The sequence below is a fragment of the Salvelinus alpinus genome, chromosome 9 (assembly GCF_045679555.1).
Source record: "Salvelinus alpinus chromosome 9, SLU_Salpinus.1, whole genome shotgun sequence".
Taxonomy (NCBI): Eukaryota; Metazoa; Chordata; class Actinopteri; order Salmoniformes; family Salmonidae; genus Salvelinus; species Salvelinus alpinus.
The window spans coordinates 72,049,234-72,068,729 of NC_092094.1; the positions used below are offsets into that span (position 1 = coordinate 72,049,234).

At 42.4% G+C, this 19,496-nt stretch overlaps 1 protein-coding gene across 1 annotated transcript; it reads right to left on the reverse strand.

The window, feature by feature from the left end:
• Positions 1 to 371: 371 nt before the first annotated feature.
• On the reverse strand, positions 372 to 19,070 carry LOC139530585 (zinc finger protein Rlf-like). Its single transcript, XM_071327122.1, has 8 exons — positions 18,829 to 19,070; positions 7,064 to 7,218; positions 6,741 to 6,822; positions 6,384 to 6,519; positions 6,045 to 6,247; positions 5,650 to 5,786; positions 5,317 to 5,458; positions 372 to 5,168 (listed from the first exon to the last, which is right to left on the reverse strand). The coding sequence occupies exons 1-8, from the start codon at positions 19,006 to 19,008 to the stop codon at positions 543 to 545; spliced, it is 5,661 nt and encodes a 1,886-aa protein (XP_071183223.1). The 5' UTR covers positions 19,009 to 19,070; the 3' UTR covers positions 372 to 542.
• Positions 19,071 to 19,496: the final 426 nt, after the last annotated feature.

Below are 19,496 nucleotides of genomic sequence, written 5' to 3' on the forward strand. Positions count from 1 at the left end.
TGGTTTACATCAGGCAATGCTTCTTGTGAATAGCAAACTCAAATTTTGTGAGTGTTTTTTATAGGGCAAGGCAGCTCTAACCAAAATCCATAATCTCGTCTCATTGATTGAACTCCAGGTTAGCTGACTCCTGACTCCAATTAGCTTTTGGATAAGTCATTAGCCTAGGGGTTCACATACTTTTTCCAACCTACGCTGTGAATGTTTAAATGAAGTATTCAATATAGACAAGAAAAATACAATATTGTGTGTTATTCGTTTAAACAATTTTAAATTCAGGTAATTCCAAAGGGTTCACATACTTTTTCTTGCCACTGTATCTACATTGAAATGTTCATCATCTGACAGAAATGTAATACAAAGACTGAAGAGGGTTTTTTTTAATTCAGGGGGCCATTTTGCACAGGTTGAAACATGTAGGTAAATTAAGAAACTTGAGCTGCTCAGTTTGGCAACTTAAAAGATACTGATAATATCAGAGTAGTAATAACATTAGAAAAAAACACTGAGAGTCTTTATATTGGACACAAAAGTGCTCAGTTCTACAAACCTTCGAGAAGTAGCTTATCATTCGTTTTTGTGGGGAAGAGGTCAAGCAAGGAAGTGAAAAACCTTGGTCTCTCAAGAACCACTACAGGCCTTAGGTGCTGCAGCTGCTTAATGGCTAGGTCACCACAACCTGTAAGAGCCTTTTCTAAGATGACGTGTAAGTTCTGGACTGATGTGTATTCCCCTGTCCTGGGAAGAGGCTTAAGTGGGGAAGAATGAGCCCGCCTGCTACAGGTAGTAGTGATTCCCACCTGGCTGTTCTCCTTCACAGAACAGCTACGTCTGTAGGAATCCCACCACCGAGCTGACACCACAGGTGGATCAGGCCTGGGGTTGTTGCAGTGTGAAGCCCGGGGCCTCTCAGCATCCTTATCCTTGGAGTTCTCCTGTATGAACTTCAGGAAAGATGACTCGAATCCCATAGGTTTGTAAGTAGCCAGGTCAAATGTGCGAGGGGGGGGGCTTTGAGGCAAGGGGTCCTTTGAAATGGGAGGGTGCTCAGGGAGCTCGTTCTTACGTTTAAGTGGCTGGCGGGCTTGAGGGGAGGGCAAGGGCACAGAAATGTTTGTTGGTTTGCCACCATCTTTCCCTGAACTGTCCAAGAAGCTCTCATCAACACTGAATCTGAGGGAGGATGGGGGAGAGAGATCAAGAGCGGGTGGGTTTGAGGATCTTCGCCTTGGCCTCGCCTCTTGGCTGTGGCTGTTCTGAGTAGCAGAGTCCTCCGTGTGCCCACAAGGTTCTCCATAAAGCAAGTCATCTGCACCGACCAAAACATTCCTCTCAGCGGGTGGCTCCTCTTTGAACCCCAGTGGGTCATAGTCATCAAGTGTTTCTGCTTTGATGGAGTGCAGACTCATAGGCACAGATGGACCACCAGGGTTCTCTGGCTCTGCTTGATACTCCATCTTCAGAACTCCGTTAGGTGCCCTCGTCATATCAGGCCACACAGATAATACAGTATTCCTCTGTATCAGCTCCTCCAGTTGCTCTGCACTAAACACAAGCTTATCCTCATTCAATTTAAAAGCCCGATTGGTCAATTTGTGGCAATTCAAATAGTGACGTCGCATACTACGTATCAATTTGACTACAGAATCACAACCCTGCACCATGCATGGATACGCTTCACGTTGACAGCGATCTTGGCACATCTGCAAGGCCTCCTCATGGGAACGGAAGACCATATCTTCAAACTTGTGTTTTGATTTGGACTCTACAATACTTTGGTCAACATTCAACATCTCACCATCATCTTCATCATGCTCTTCACTAGTTTCTTCAGCCTTAACATCTTCGGGAGACTTTGGGCAGCGTCTCAGAGATTGCCTGAGAGGTAGTTTGGTTGCATCTTTTTGTGGCGTAGAGGATGGGAAGATAAACTTTTTTTGGCAACCAGTGACTGAAGTGTCGTGAGTATTCTGGAGACGCAATACAAGTGAATCATAGTAATTGAGGTGGCTAGAGAGTACATGTTTTTTCAGACTACTGCTTTGGGTGAACACTTGTGTACAGCCCTCATACTTGCAGTACATGGTCGCCTGGTAAGGATAACTCTTTCTGTGATGCTTTAGGCTACGGTTCACCTGGTAAGGATGCTCACTCTCCAAGTGACGCACCAAGCTACTGTTCAGGAGGTAAGAGGCATTACAGTTGGCGTAGCTGCACCTAAACTTCTGTAAAGCTGGGTCTTCTGAAAGCATGGAAGGATGTCCCATCACCTGTGAATGATGCTTCTTCTTGTGGCGATAAAGACTGTAGGTGTGACAGAAAAGCATCCCACAGTCCTTGTGCTTGCACATATAAATGCTGCCCCTGCCCCTTTGCATATCTCCATCCTCACTTTCCTCTTCAAAGTGATCCTGCACAGAAGATGGAGCGTGACTCCATTTCTTACTCTTGTCTCCAGACTTAGCAAATTGTACAATGTTTTGTCGCCTCCACATTATTTTCTTTTTTTGGTACTTCTGCTGCCAGTAAGGGTGTTGCCAGGTGAGGGTCTGAGACTTTTGTATGAGGGAGACTGTGGGCTTGGTGGGTTCTGGGGGTTTACCCTGAACCCACTTTTTAGACCAGCTCATTTTCTCCACAACTGCCTCGCTAAGTCTATGAGTCTGAAGATAATGAACCCTCAAGTCTGTCTTCTCTCTATGGCATTTGAAGCAGAGGTGGCACTTAAATGTCAGTGACTTGAGGATCTTCATTCCTTTCACCTTCTCCTCTGAGAAATGATGCTTGTTCATGTAGTGGCGCCTTAGGGTAGTGCTAATCACACATCTAAAATTGCAGCCATTATGCTCACATAAGTATGGTTTAGTAGAAGCTTGCAAAACATAAGGGCTGATCTGGTCTGACTCTAAGTGTTGCTCTGAGGGTAGACTGTGGGCTACTGATGGTTCAACGTTTGATGTCAATTTCCTCCTCTCACCAACAGCGGGTGGATCTCTCTTTTGCAATAACACAACTGGGGACCTGGTGCCAACACCCTGATGGCAGGATATATTTAATGTGGTGGACCCTGACATTGGGTGGAAGGGCTCACTAAATCCATTTGTAGAGTTGGAGGGAGTCAGACTAAGCTGGCTAAGCCCAATCAAAATCTCTCTCAAATGGTCATTATCATTGGCAAGGCATGATGGAGATGTTGTGGTGTTCTTAATAAGGGAAGGGCAAGCATTTCCCTGGCTTGATCCCTTCATTAGCAGACAAGCTGCATGTTCATTCTGGTCATCATTGTCCTGCTCTGTTTTGACCTTTAGACCTTTAGATTTCAAGTCCTTTCCTTTGTCAAGATTGAGTTCCTTATTCTCTGCCTTGAAATGCTCTCGATGAATACACCTCAGGTGCTTGCGAACATCTCTGGCTTTGGAGAAGGTCAATCCACACCTCTCAAAACCACAAGTGAACTTTTTTCCATCAAAGCACACAGCAACCGATGTCATTGTGCCTTTGGGCTCCTTGCAGCTCGACACATGTGACGCACTGCATGTATAGGAAGTAGCATCGTTTCCCCCACTGACTACCTCCTCCAGTACAGCCTTTGTTTCACAATACTTTTTGGGGCTGGCTATGTCCTCAGTTATGGAATCAAGATGTTTTATTTTGGCCTTCCTCTGTGCCTCAAAGTCTTCCTCGGAGAAGGTAATGCCGTGTGTGGCTAAATGCCTGCTGAATTCTTTTTTAGAAAAGTAGAACTTTTTGCATTCAAGGCTTGTGCAGCTGTATGCAGCATCACGAAAGTGCTGTGCTTCATGGTGGTATACCTGCCCCAAGTCAGAGAAAGAAAGACTACAGCCTTTGAGCTCACACTGGTAGCTAAGTTGATTGCCATGGCTATGCTTATGTGCAACAAGCTTATTGGAGGTGCTGAAACGAGCACCACAACCTGTGACCATACAAATGTAAGGCAAGTCACCGTAGTGCAAACGCTGATGTCTTCGGTGGTGATAGGCAGACATGAAGTGGCGCCGGCAGTAAGTGCACTTTTCCCTACGGTCTTTCATTTCAAAATAATGTTTCACGTTCTGGTCCCCGACGTGGTGTTCTGATTTTAAATGCACACCCAAGTACTTGGAATGCTTAAAAGTCTTTGTACAGTGAGTGGCAGGGCATGTATATATGTCATGATTCCGCAATTCAAAATGAAAGTTAATGTAATCAAATGTGACGTTATCTTCATGTCCAGGGTTCCTGGGGGCAGATGAAGCTCGTTCTAAAATGTGCTCCAAAACATCAGGATCACGTGTGGATTGGTAGTACAGCATTAAGGATGGATCAAGAGCAATCTCAACAGTCTCCAAGTCATCCTCCTCCATTTCTTTATCCCAATCAATCCTCTTTTTGTCCTTTTTCTTTTGCCGAGTGCTTCTGGGTAGCATTCGAATGTGTAGTTTAGTATGTGGGATAAAATATTTTCTGCTCTTAAACGTCTTCAGGCAGACAGGGCAGGTGAAAACACCGTTTTTTTCATGCCTCTTAGAGTGAAGAAGGATTCGCGTTTCAGTAACACTTTTCTTACAAATCTTGCAGAAGAACTTGTATTTCTTCTGAAGTGAGCCCTGTTCAGCATCTGGCTTCAAAAGTGGTTTACTGTCCCTCTCATTTCCCTCATCTTTATTATGACCATCAATGCCAACAATTGTCCCATTTAAGTATTCTCTTGGCATATCAACAAACCCCCTCTCCACCTCCTCCTTTACATCCTGCCCAAGACTAATCTCCTGCCCCCCCTCATCCTCATCTTCCTCTGGCTCAAGCCCCAGCAGCCTGATGCACTGATGCTTGAGTGTTTTCCAGTCCCAGAACTCAGGGTCGAAAGGCCAGTGGGCTTTAAGTGCCAGGAGCAGTTCACACCGCAGAGAGTTGGGGATGATGGCATTTTCCTGGTCATACTTCTGATCGGTCCGCAGAGAGAGCTCTTCAAGGGAGCTGAAGGCCACATGAGAGAGGCCTAAAAGAAACTCTGTCAGCTGGCAAGCACGCAACACCTCAAGATCGTCTGGTAGAAGGCAGGCTACAGTCTTGCACACAGAAATCCTTGTCTCTGTGTCCTCTTGGTCTGGGAGCTGTAGTGCTTTAACACATAACTCCACAGACGAAGCTAGACCTAGCACCTCTGCCTGTAGAAGAAATGGGGGAAATCAGTGGCCTACAAATGTAGATTTCTTTTTAAAACGAATATTTCACTAAAATAACTATTCAAAACTGCTTAACAATTTATTGCAATTTATTGCAAAATCAGAGGGAGAAAAAGCGGTATTTTTCTACCTCTGTCCGAATGACGTGCACAAGGAAGAGCAGATGGTAAACGGTCTTAGCAATGGCACCTAGCTGCAGGCAACGCTCCAGCAGTGATTCCAAAGATGGGTCAATCCTTCTCTGCAGCTTACTCCACAACAGTGTGAGCTCCCTAAAAATGAACCGCATAGAGAAATATACATGAGAAAGACCCCAAAACTACATATCAGCCCAGAACTAAAATTGGAATAAAAGATTATTCAGGGTCCCTCTGCAAATAAGATCATTCATGTGCATAACATACATTCACTTCAATTTATCCATATGCTTCCCAAGATTTGACATTGACTACTAAAAACACACCAGGAGCAGTACAGGCTTTGTTGCTGCAGCTGTTGAGTTAGGAAGGTGGTACACAGGATGAAGGCTGTGTTTTCCTCCCCCTCTGTCTCCAAACTGCATGTAATATCCAGCACATCCTTACAGTCCAGTCTGGATATCTGTGGGATAAATAATAAAGGCCAAATCATGCAAAGAACTACAGTTTTGTGGACCATATCACTTACATCTCAAGGGCGAATGAGTTCATACTCTACTTGTGAAGATTGCCCAACACACAACTGTCAGATTCACTATGCCATCACATTTTCTTTCATAACAGCTTTCTCTGAACGCTATTTAAATAGCAGTATAAATAACAGAACTGAGCTGAGCTAAAAGACAAATGATGCTGTTCTCACAACAACACACTGACAGACCTCCATGATGGCCTCCTCCCCGGGCAGCAGGTGGCAGAGGAGAGAGACGTAGGTCTGCCGGAAGGTGGTTTGGTTGGAGACAAGGTGGCATTCGGCACAGGACTTAGCCAGCACAACAGCCTTCGCCACCTCCCCCACTTTCTCCAGGTGTTTGACCCGCATCTCCATGAAGCCCTCCCCCTCCAAGGCGATGTACGCCTCAACTGAAGGAGAAGGACAGAGCAGCAGTAGCTGGATGACTAATACCAATACTTCAAAATCACAAGATTCGCCTTATTAGTCACTGCTGCTTCTTTGTGCATCATTACCATGTCAATGCAGTAAGGTGGTGATACTGACCTTCCTCTATGTTTGTGGGGCGACCGGTGAGAAGGGCGCTTAGGACAGGGTTACTCCACGCTCCCCCCTCTCCTGTGATCTGGAGCAAGGCTTGCAGGTCTGTGCTCCCATACTCCAACAAGGCATCATGGGCCACCTGCAAAACCCGTGAGAACACACACAAAGAAAGGGTTTGGGCCACAAATGTCCCTTAAGGTAAGAGATGGCATGGTAAAGTTGTTAATGAGGGACAGCCCTCATATCAAGAATTGGATTGGATATAAAATCACTTCCTCCACTTCTCTCAATTCCCCTGCTAATGTGCTCTCATGCTTTCTCAACACATTTACTTTTTATCAAACAGACCCCATCCTTTACCTGAACAGAACGGTAAAATTGAACCCAGGCCTCATAAGGGATTTCATTTTCAGGCACAGATAGCAACAGTTCAAAACAGCTCCTGAAAGCAAAATAACAAAGACACAATGAGGGACAAGTGACAACTTGTGAAACTTCATGACACAATGTTATCGATTTCTAACATTCAGCACAAAAAAATTAAGAAGACATGTCTAAAAAAAGGCGATGTATTGCAGCACACAGCAGAAAGTGTGGTGGTACTGCTCAGGTTTTCAAAAAAAAATTATGTTGGTACAACCATAACAGTTTCAAACACATTATTACTCTTTGAGTTGACTCACAATGCTAGTCTCTTTAACACGAGGGCCACATTATCAGAGTCTGCGGTGAGGTGTGGCCTTGCAGCAGCAAAGCAGTTGATGGACAGGCAGTAGACCTCCAGAAGGGGAAGACCATGCTCCACAGAATTCCTGCTCCCAGCATAGTGCATCAGTGCCTGCAAAGACAGTCATGGAGGAAAGAGGTAAAAAATAAATAAAACACTTCCAATGACAAACAGGCAGCTGGGTTAGTTATAAGAAAATCAACATAACGACTTAGCCAACAGCAACAGCTAGCTTTAACACCCAATTACCTTCCAATTAATGGTTCAGCAGCCATACTGAACCCAGTTTATGGTTATCTTTTTTGTTACAATGGTCTCACAATCTTGCCAAAATAGAGGAAACAGCATAGCAAACTCTGATACTACAATTTATGTAGAAAACAAAAAACAGTCTTAATTTCCGAATTATGTCAGAGAGGAAGAGGCGAGGCAAAGAGGATTAACCAAAATCGCGACAATACAGCGATAAGCATTTTGGGTGAACACTTGTGGAAAAACTAACAGGTCTGTGAGAGCCGGAATTCTTACTGGTTGGTAGGTGATCAAATACTTATGTCATGCAATAAAATGCAAATTAATTACTTAAAAATCATATAATGTGATTTTCTGGATTTTTGTTTTAGATTCCTTCTCTCACAGTTGAAGTGTACCTATGACAAAAATGACAGACCTCTACATGCTTTGTAAGTAGGAAAACCTGCAAAATCGGCAGTGTATCAAATACTTGTTCTCCCCACTGTATATCTTTTTTTCACCTTTATTTAACCAGGTAGGCCAGTTGAGAACAAGTTCTCATTTACAACTGCGACCTGGCCAAGATAAAGCAAAGCAGTGCGACACAAACAACACAAGAGTTACACATGGGATAAACAAATGTACAGTCAATAACACAATAGGAAAATCTATATAGTGTGTATAAATGTAGATCTATAACAGATCATCTATATACAGTGTGTGCAAATGTAAATCTATATAATAGATCATCTTTGATTATGTATACTTGCGTATGGCATTTAACACAAATGTACACATCAACTTTGCTTTATTATGTTAGTGTTAAAAAAATGTGGTTGAACCACATCAACTAGCTAGAAGGCATGTTTTTGTAGAGTGTGATAGGGTCAAATTAGCTTGTTACAGCAACTCGATTTTGAAACAAGACCGGCTGTAGCTAGCGAGTTGTAATAAATAACGTTTAGCTAATAAATGCACTAGCTGTGGCCAAGGTAGCTGCTTTTAGCAATGCTAGCATTTACACACTAGCGTTGCTAGGAATTAGGCCTAGCCTGCAAAAAAACAGAATTGTCCACCGGAAGCCATACTTAGATATTTACTCTGCCGATTGTCCATAGGGTTGGTCGTTATGCAGGGAGGAAATTGAGAAAAAGGGTGGGTGTGTTGTAGACCCAGTTCCTCTCCACTTACCTCATGTCAAAATAAAAGTCCAGCATGGGTGCCATTCCTGTACAAAAAAAGCTAGAAATTGTGGGAGACCTCTATTTTCACATGAGGTAAGCAGAGAGGAACTGACCTAGTCTACAGACCGACATTTGGAAATTCTGTTTAATTATACGTTCTGTATTTTTTCTCAAATTCCCCCCTGCATAAGGACTAAGTCTACAGACAATCGACAGAGTAAGTTAAAAATGTACGTTTTTTTTGCAAGCTAATTCCCGGCAAGGCTAGTGTGTAAATACTAGCATTGCGAAAAGCAGCTATGCCTAGGGTGTAGTGATGTGCGGGTTGACTCATAACGCAAATATTGTGTGGATGAAGGGCGGGTGGGTGGCGGGTAGAATAAAGAGAAAACAGTACCTTAAAAAAAGGTATAATTATTGTGCAATTTATATCTAAAGGCTGCAGTTATTATTATTATTTTATTTTTTAAAGCTATGTGGCATTAGTGTGCAAGCCTAAGCTTTAGGGATTAACTGTACGCGTGCCAAATTGCCTACACGGTAATCGGCAATTGCTTTTGGGAGCGGGCATATAAGGTTTGTCATCCATAGAGCCAAAAAGCTGCGAAATGGAGAGATGAAGATAAAGAGAAGGACATAAAAGTAATGTTTGGGAAAGATTTGGTGAAGTGGTAAAAGAGGATAGTACCAGTGTCGGCTATGTTGTGTGTGATGATTGTGAGGTGCTATACATATTAGAGGTCGACCGATTATGATTTTTCAACGCCGATACCGATTATTGAAGGACCAAAAAAAGCCGATACCGATTAATCGGCCGATTTTTGAAATGTGTTTGTAATAATTACAATTACAACAATACTGAATGAACACTTATTTTAACTTAATATAATACATCAATAAAATCAATTTAGCCTCAAATAAATAATGAAACATGTTCAATTTGGTTTAAATAATGCAAAAACAAAGTGTTGGAGAAGAAAGTAAAAGTGCAATATGTGCCATGTAAGAAAGCTAACGTTTAAGTTCCTTGCTTAGAACATGAGAACATATGAAAGCTGGTGGTTCCTTTTAACATGAGTCTTCAATATTCCCAGATAAGAAGTTTTAGGTTGTAGTTATTATAGGAATTACAGGACTATTTCTCTCTATACGATTTGTATTTCATATACCTTTGACTATTGGATGTTCTTATAGGCACTTTAGTATTGCCAGTGTAACAGTATAGCTTCCGTCCCTCTCCTCGCTCCTACCTGGGCTCGAACCAGGAACACATCGACAACAGCCACCCTCGAAGCAGCGTTACCCATGCAGAGCAAGGGGAACAACTACTCCCAAGTCTCAGAGCGAGTGATGTTTGAAACGCTATTAGCGCGCACCCCGCTAACTAGCTAGCCATTTCACATCGGTTACACCAGCCTAATCTCGGGAGTTGATAGGCTTGAAGTCATAAACAGCGCAACGCTTGAAGCATTGCGAAGAGCTGCTGGCAAAACGCACGAAAGTGCTGTTTGAATGAATGCTTACGAGCCTGCTGCTGCCTACCACCGCTCAGTCAGACTGCTCTATCAAATCATAGACTTAATTATAACATAATAACACACAGAAATACGAGCCTTAGGTCATTAATACGGTCGAATCCGGAAACTATCATCTCGAAAAGAAAACATTTATTCTTTCAGTGAAATACGGAACCGTTCCGTATTTTATCTAACGGGTGGCATCCATAAGTCTAAATATTCCTGTTACATTACACAACCTTCAATGTTATGTCATAATTACGTAAAATTCTGGCAAATTAGTTCGCAACGAGCCAGGCGGCCCAAACTGTTGCATATACCCTGACTTTGCGTGCAATGAACGCAAGAGAAGTGACACAATTTCACCTGGTTAATATTGCCTGCTAACCTGGATTTATTTTAGCTAAATATGCAGGTAAAAAAAAATATACTTCTGTGTATTGATTTTAAGAAAGGCATTGATGTTTATGGTTAGGTACAGTTGTGCAACGTTTGTGCTTGTTTCGCAAATGCGCTTTTGTTAAATCATCCCCCGTTTGGCGAAGTTGGCTGTCTTTGTTAGGAAGAAATAGTCTTCACACAGTTCGCAACGAGCCAGGCGGCCCAAACTGCTGCATATACCCTGACTCTGTTGCAAGAGAAGTGACAAAGAAATTCATGTTAGCAGGCAATATTAACGAAATATGCAGGTTTAAAAATATATACTTGTGTATTGATTTTAAGAAAGGCATTGATGTTTATGGTTAGGTACACGTTGGAGCAACTATAGTCCTGTTTCGCGAATGCGCACCGCATCGATTATATGCAACGCAGGACACGTTAGATAAACTAGTAATATCATCAACCATGTGTAGTTAACTAGTGATTATGATTGATTTGATTGATTGTTTTTTATAAGATAAGTTTAATGCTAGCTAGCAACTTACCTTGGCTTCTTACTGCATTCGCATAACAGGCAGGCTCCTCGTGGAGTGCAATGTAAAGCAGGTGGTTAGAGCGTTGTACTAGTTAACCGTAAGGTTGCAAGATTGAATCCCCGAGCTGACAAGGTAAAAATCTGTCTTTCTGCCCCTGAACAAGGCAGTTAACCCACCGTTCCTAGGCCGTCATTGAAAATAAGAATGTGTTCTTAACTGACTTGCCAAGTTAAATAAAGGTGTAAAAAAAAATATATATATAATAATAATAATCGTCTAAATCGGTGTCCAAAAATACCTATTTCCGATTGTTATGAAAACTTGACATCGGCCATTCCGATTAATCGGTCGACCTCTAATACAAATTTGACAGTCACAAGACGGGGACTTAAAATAAGCCTATGGCACGTCAGAGGAACTATTCAGATGGGTTTAATGGAAACTGAACAGTGACTGTAGGTCAATAACCTCTCACATAGCCTTAATATTAACTACTGCAGAATTTAGCATTTCTTGCAGTAAAATGATACACCAAATGTAAGCTGAATTTTGACTTGGGAACAGGAGTGGAGTTATATGACGCATGCGCAGTTAGATACCATCTGTAGAGGTGCTATCTTTATTAGCATCATAAAAATTGATAGTATTTCAACCACATAAAATATGCATCCAAGCTGAACTGAAATCTTATCATAAACGTTGGGTCGTTTTCACAGCTGTCGTGGAAGAATGAGAGAAGGTGATACTCGCGACTGGTGACTTGCAGGCGCCGAGGCCCAGCGTGATGACTCAATCACGATTTATGACATTGTTTGGATGGCTGACCATCTGTGGACTATCACAGGGGTCAAACACACCTTATCCGTGTCTTTCTCCGGGGAGGCACGTTCCCACAAAATCCTGTGAGCGCAAACACCGTTGGAGGAGTGAAATCCTGGCCTCCACAATCCCCCAACCTCAACCAAATTGAGATGGTTTGGGATGAGTCAGACTGCAGAGTGAAGGAAAAGCAGCCAACAAGTGCTCAGCATATGTGGGAACTCCTTCAATACTGTTGGAAAAGCATTCCAGGTGAAGCTGGTTGAGAGAATGCCGAGTGTGCAAAGCTGTCATCAAGGCAAAGGGTGGCTATTTGAAGAATCTCAAATATATTTAGATTTGTTTCACTTTTTGGTTACTACATTATTCCATGTGTTATTTCATAGTTTTGATGTCTTCACTATTATTCTACAATGTAGAAAATAGTAAAAATAAAGAAAAACCCTGGAATGAGTAGGTGTTCTAAAACTTTTGACCGGTAGTGTATGTGCATATCATTGTGTGAGCAGATGATGGAGTGAGTGTTAGTATGCGTGTTGGAGTATCAGAGTTCCACTCCAGCCATTACCACGAGCCCGTCTTCCCCAATTAAGGTACCACCAACCTCCTGTGGTGCATAGTGTGCAATAAGAATAAAATACAGAGGCCAACTCAGTCTGTGTAGGCATTTCGTTAGCTATTTAGCAGTCTTATGACATGGGGATAGAAGCTGTTCAGGAGCCTGTTGGTGTCAGACTTGATGCACCGGTAGCGCTTGCTGTGCGGAAGCAGAAAGAACAGTCTATGGCTTGGGTGGTTAGAGTCTAACAATTTTCCAGGCCTTCCTTTCACACCGCATGATAGGTCCTGGATGGCAGGGAGCTCGGCATCAGTGATGTATTGGGCTGTGCGCTCCACCCTCTGTAGCGCCATAAGATTGAGGGCGGTGCTATTTCCATACCGAGCGGTGACGCAACCAGCCAATATGCTCTCAATGGTACAGCTGTAGAACTGAGGATTTGAGGGCCTATGCCAAACCTTTTCAACCTCCTGAGGGGGAAAAGGTGCTGTCGTGTCTTCTTTATGACTGTGGAGCATTTTAAGTTCTTAGTGATTTGGACACCGAGGAACTTGAAGCTCTCGACCCGCTCCACTGCAGCCCCATTGATGTGGATGGGGGTGTGATCACTCCCCCTTTCCTGTAGTTTACAATCAGCTCCTTGGTCTTACTGACGTTGAGGGAGAGGTTGTTGTTCAGGCCCCACACTCTCAAGTCACTGACCTCCTCCCTGTAGGCTGTCTCATCGTCGCCGGTGATCAAGCCTAGCACCGGCGTGTCGTCTGCAAACTTGATGATGGCGTTTGAGTCGTGCGTGGCCACGGAGTCGTGGGTAAACAGGGAGTCACAGGAGCAGACTAAGCACACACCCCTGTGGGGCCCCGTGTTGAAGTTCAGCGTGTTGGAGGTGATGTTGCCTACCATCACCACCTGGGGTTGGCCCGTCAGGAAGTCTAGGATCCAGTTGCAGATGGAGGTGTTCAGTCCCAGGGTCATAAGCTTGGTGACGAGCTTGGAGGGACAATAGTGTTGAACGCTGAGCTGTAGTCAAAGAACAACATTCTCACATAGGTATTCCTCTTATCTAGGTTGGTGAGGACAGTGTGGAGTGCAATTGAGATTGCGCTATCTATATCTATATCTATATGTGACGATGGAATTCATGTGTGCCATAACCAGCCTCTCAAAGCACTACATGCTACAGGGCGGTAGTCATTGTGGCATGAAGTCAGAGTTCTTGGGAACAGGAATGAATGTGGTTATCTTAACACATGTGGGGATTACAGACTGGGACAAGGAGAGGTTGAAAATTACAATGAATAAATCTGCCAGCATTATTTTGGTGGATTTTGTGGTTTCAAGCTAGTGAGTTGAACATTCTTCATCAAGAACATGGGGCAACATTTTATTATTGACAATGAAAGAGGTGGGAATGTTGTTCCCTTGTCATATACAGTGGCAAGAAAAAGTATGTGAACCCTTTGGAATTACCTGGACTTCTGCATAAATTGGTCATAAAACTTGACCTGATCTTCATCTAAGTCACAACAATAGACAAACACAGTCTGCTTAAATTAATAACACACAAAGAATTATACGTTTTCATGTCTTTATTGAACACACTGTGTAAACATTCACAGTGCAGGGTGGAAAAAGTATGTGAACCCTTGTTTTAATAACTGGTTGACCCTCCTTTGGCAGCAATAACCTCAACCAAACGTTTTCTGTAGTTGCGGATCAGACCTACTCAACAGTCAGGAGTCATTTTGGACCATTCCTCTTTCCAAAACTGTTTCAGTTCAGCAATATTCTTGGGATGCCTGGTGTGAATCGCTCTCTTGTGATCATCGGGTTGAGGTCAGGACTCTGACTGGGCCACTCCAGAAGACATATTTTCTTCTGTTGAAGCCATTCTGTTGTTGATTTACTTCTGTGTTTTGGGTCATTGTCCTGTTGCATCACCCAACTTCTGTTGAGCTTCAATTGGCGGACAGATATCCTTACATTCTCCTGCAAAGTGTCTTGATAAACTTGGGAATTCATTTTTCCATTGATGATAGCAAGCTGTCCAGGCCCTGAGGCAGAAAAGCAGCTCCAAAGCATGATGCTCCCTCCACCATACTTTACAGTTGGGAGGTTTTGATGTTGGTGTGTTGTGCCTTTTTTTCTCCACACAGTGTTGTGTGTTCCTTCCAAACATCTCAACTGTAGTTTCATCTGTCCAAGGAATATTTTGCCAGTAGCGCTGTGGAACATGCAGATGCTCTTTTGCGAACTTTGGACAGCAATGGCTTCTTCCGTGGTGTCCTCCCATGAACACCATTCTTGTTTCGTGTTTTACGTATAGTAGACTAGTCAACAGAGATGTTAGCATGTTCCAGAGATTTCTGTAAGTCTTTAGCTGACACTCTAGGATTATTTTAACCTAGGGAGAGTAGCAACTGTGCTGAACTTTCTCCATGTATAGACAAGTTGTCTTACCATGGACTGATGAACATCAAGGCTTTAAGAGATACTTTTGTAACCCTTTCCAGCTTTATGCAAGTCAACAATTCTTAATCTTGGGTCTTCTGAGATCTCTTCTGTTAGAGGCATGGTTTACATCAGGCAATGCTTCTTGTGAATAGCAAACTCAAGTTTTGTGAGTGTTTTTTATAGGGCAGGGCAGCTCTAACCAACATCTCCAATCTCGTCTCAATGACTGTACTCCAGATTAGCTGACTCCAATTAGCTTTTGGAGAAATCATTAGCCTAGGGGTTCACATACTTTTTCCAACCTACACTGTGAATGTTTAAATTATGTATTCAATATAGACAAGAAAAATACATTAATTTGTGTGTTATTAGTTTAAGCAGACTGGGTTTGTCTGTTGTTGTGACTTAGATGAAGATCAGCTCTAATTATATGACCAATTTATGCAGAAATCCAGATAATTCCAAAGGGTTCACATACTTTTTCTTGCCACTGTAATTGCTACATTTACTATCAATAGATCATTAAAAATAGTTTTCCAGATTGTATTTTGGCAAGTATTTTTTGCGATGTGAATATTGGGTCGCTACTGAGACAACCTGGTTCAGTTTGGGTCCCAAGGCAAAACCAGTTGAGAACAACTGGTCTACGGCACACTTGCATGCAGTGTCTCAATAGGATCGAATCCGACCTACTGCCGGCCCCTTCTTTCTCCACTGTCATCCCCGCTCTCGATCTGTTCAATAAAGTCTGAAAATATATATTTTTTTAAATAACGATAAATGCACTAGCTAGGAAAGCTATTTATTTCCTGGCTACCCGTACACATCGCTCCGGCCAACTGACGTTTCTTCTCCACAATGAGTCTGGATTTGCCTCCCTCCCCAACGTTTTCTAGAATGCGAACACATTCTGACCGTTCTGATTGGTCAGAGAAACTGATGGGTTGGGCCAGAGCCGGCCTACAAGATATCGTTATCAATTTTGATACTCTGATTGGTTAAAGACTAGTCAATTGCTGATTCATATGTTTTGTACAACGCTCCTTATTTTGAAGTCACACAAACAACATCTAGGGTAGTGTTGTCACAATACCAAATTGTTGACTTTGATACCGATACGAGGTTTAGTATCACAATACTCGAAAAAAGGCATATTAGCCAAAGTGACAGAATGGCACTTGATCCAGACAGATCTTTTATTATTATACAACCATACAATCAATTTGACAGATTTTTTTAACCACTAACTACATATCATAATGGTAAATCTCTCATCTACTGATAAACTGGGTAAATCAAGATGTTGCTTAGGCCTATTCCCAATAGGTAAATGCAGTGTGTGCACGGATTGAGTTTTTGAGCTTGTTTAGGCTGATTTCATAGGGCTACAGATTTTAAAAAATTATCCGTTTCCCTTCCATTTTGGGACTTATTTTATTGTACTGATCAACACTATTGCATAGAAGAAGCAATCTCCTCTTTTATAAAAGTGTGCTGTCTCTTTAAGACTAATGATATCACTCACACACACATTCAGTACAGGATGGAGCAAATATGATCTTGACTGGGAGAGATGTGAGGTGGGGGAGACGAAGTCAATTAATAAAGCTTTTGGTGACAATCAGCTCTGAAATCACCAATATCTTGTGTTACGTTTTACATAAACAATGTAATAGGGTAGTGAATTGATGTTAGCTGTAAACTAGCAAGGAAAGTTAACCCACAAAGCAGGAAGCTACTGGTATCTTCTTTGCATTGTACAACGTGTTCTAGTCTGTATAGGACATTGTTTTGCGAACAGTAATGAACAGTTTCAACATTTCTACATGCCGCGTTGCATTATTCAAGTGTGTTAACTGCTGTGCAGCATAAGTGGTGATGCAGCCCAGACTCTCAGTGATTGCAGTGGTTTCTCAGGATAGGCTAGAGCTAGCAATGAGTAAGTGGAGCAGGCACGGTGCTCTTGTGCTATAAGGGGACATCGGCTTCGCTGAGAGAGACTTGATCCTCTCTCAATCAGTAGACGACATGAGACATTTGAAAGTAGTACCAAAAGTAATACATATGAATCAAAAAAGTACCTAAGTTTCAGTATACCATGCAATACTAATGTAGGGTGGCATTTTCAGACAATGTATGTAGCGATCGATAGAGCAGCAGAATTACATTCAGGGTGAGTCGTCAGACAAAGCTAATTGATAAGTAATGAAGAACTCTTGCCCTGAAGGCCGGTCATAATTATGCTAAACCCTGCCTATTTCTACCATTTATATCTTCCTAAAATCTGATTTTAAACCTAACCACACCAATAACCTTAAACTAAGACTAACAATCAAATGGTTGTTTTCATGAATTTTTACAATAGACAATTTTGACTGACTGTTGTAGTAACTAGTGACAACCCTGCAGGCCTATTCACATGCATGCCAGCAAGTGCCTGATTTCCAGCTAGCCCTGATAAACAAAACGTGATGCCATCCAGCCCAGTTCAGCTTTTACTGTAAACATTTAAAATGTTGCAAAGAGCACCAAGATAAACTAGCTACTAGTTTGTATGTACTGGATTTAGCAACTAAAATATTTTTGCAAGCCTTATTGTCATCCTGGAGCACTGACTGTCTCCCTCTCTGACTAGCCCTTGATCATGACTAAGTTCCAATGCATTACACATAATAGGCTGACCACACGTTGCAAAATCATTTTAGAAATCTATGTTATTCAATAATTGCGCCAACGAGCGTCTGCGTTGCCACGGGCTAAAATATAAGTAATTCCTATTTCTGAAGCAGATCGCGCTGCAAGTCCTGCCTCTCCCATTCCTCATTGGTTTATAGAAGCAGGTACCCACGTGCCATCTCCTCATTGGTTATACCCACATGGGTGATTGAAAGACGAACTGTTGCCGTGGTAATACTATGAAAGTGTAGATGCCAATCACCATATAAGTTAAACATAAAAAAGCCTGGAAGGAGGAGAGATGACTAGAAACGATTCGGTTGACCGTTTTTATGTGTGGATTAATTGTCAGAGTAGAGGACCTTGTGCATTTCAGGTAAAATAACAACCTAATGTTTATATACCAGGGCAAATTAGCTAGCAACAGCAAGCTAGCTAAATTGCCATACATGTTTAATACTTTTCGACCTGTCCCCAAATTAATGTCATTGGTTCAGAGTTTGTTTAGATATTTTAACCTGCGTGTTGTGATCACGTTTGGTGTGGGGGGGGGCAAATGTATGCACGATGGCGCACGCGCGTAGCCGGTTTGGGTTCCGTGTAAGTCATTGTTCAGAGCGCAACTCTCTGCCTGAACATTAACACGCATCGCTTGCCGTATGGTTTTGGAAACATTAAGGACCTTATCTTTCATATGTAAACAAAAGGTTAAATTGATACAGACCTTTATCGGGTTAGGGTTCCCAAATGGCCATATTTCAATGTAACAGCGGTTGTTTGTTTCCGAAAACAAATTTAGATAGTTAATTAGCACAGGTATGTAAACGGAAGACAGAAATAACAAACGTGTTCACTGAAAAATACTGTAGGCTGCAACTGTATCAAAACAGTGTACAGTAAGTGTCTTTTGCCTTTGTGAAATACTTTTGATGTGATATGAAAGTAGAGGGATTTATGTTTATAGAACTGTACTGGAATTGATAACCGTTTCACGTTTAGATGGAGCATTTATTTAGTTGTTTTGGCTTCCAGAACATAAGGTCCTTGGACTAAGGTGTAACGTTAGGCTCCTTTAGTCCAACACTGGGCTACTGTACCTCAAGCTTGTAGAACAACCATGTCAACGTGTTAACTAGCTGGCTAGAGTTAGAACCACTGACGATAGCATGTTGTCTTTTGCACATTAGAGGCATGTAATACAGCTGTGTTATACTTTGCGTTGATTGCTTATAGTCGTGCATTAATGTAGATTGTTCGCTTATCCTGGTAAATTGTCTAGCTAGTTAGCAGCTAAAGGCCATATTGGCGCATACAGCCAACATCGTTCCTTTTCCTTTCAGTTTTGCGTGCACTCTAGCTACCTGGCAGAAGTTGTCGCAATATTCGGTGGAAGATATTTCCGAAATGTCTTGTTGCCAGAGCGTTGCTTCCAGCGCTCTCAAGGTAGTCAGCAAGCCTTCCATGGCGACGAAAGCGTCCTCGGCAGTGTTAGACAGCCGATTACTCCAGTCGGGTGCTGGTTCAACATAACTATCCGCCATCCTCACTCCCCGCCACCGCGCGTATGCAGCCTGTCATGTGATCGGCGTGCACTCACCACTGCTCCAGGTAGTGAAATTTGGTTGCGCCAAAGATTATGGTAACTATACCTTTCATCTGTTGTTCCACCATATTTTTTTTGCATAGGAATTTAATTTATTGTAAACGACTATATATTCTAGACAGGTTCAATCACATACTGCTGAAAAAAATAACCCCAAATAGTCCACTCCCAGAGACGCTGCAATTCTACACAATTAGAATATATTCGTGTCAAAGCCTGCTGTACTACAGGTAGATAACATAAATCTATATTTCAACCTTTATTTAACTAGGCAAGTCGGTTAAGAATAAATTCTTATTTTCAATGACGGCCAAACTCGGACGACGCTGGGCCAATTGTGCGCCGCCTTATGGGACTCCCAATCATGGCCGGATGTGATACAGCCTGGATTCGAACTTGGGACTGTAGTAACGCCTCTTGCCCTGA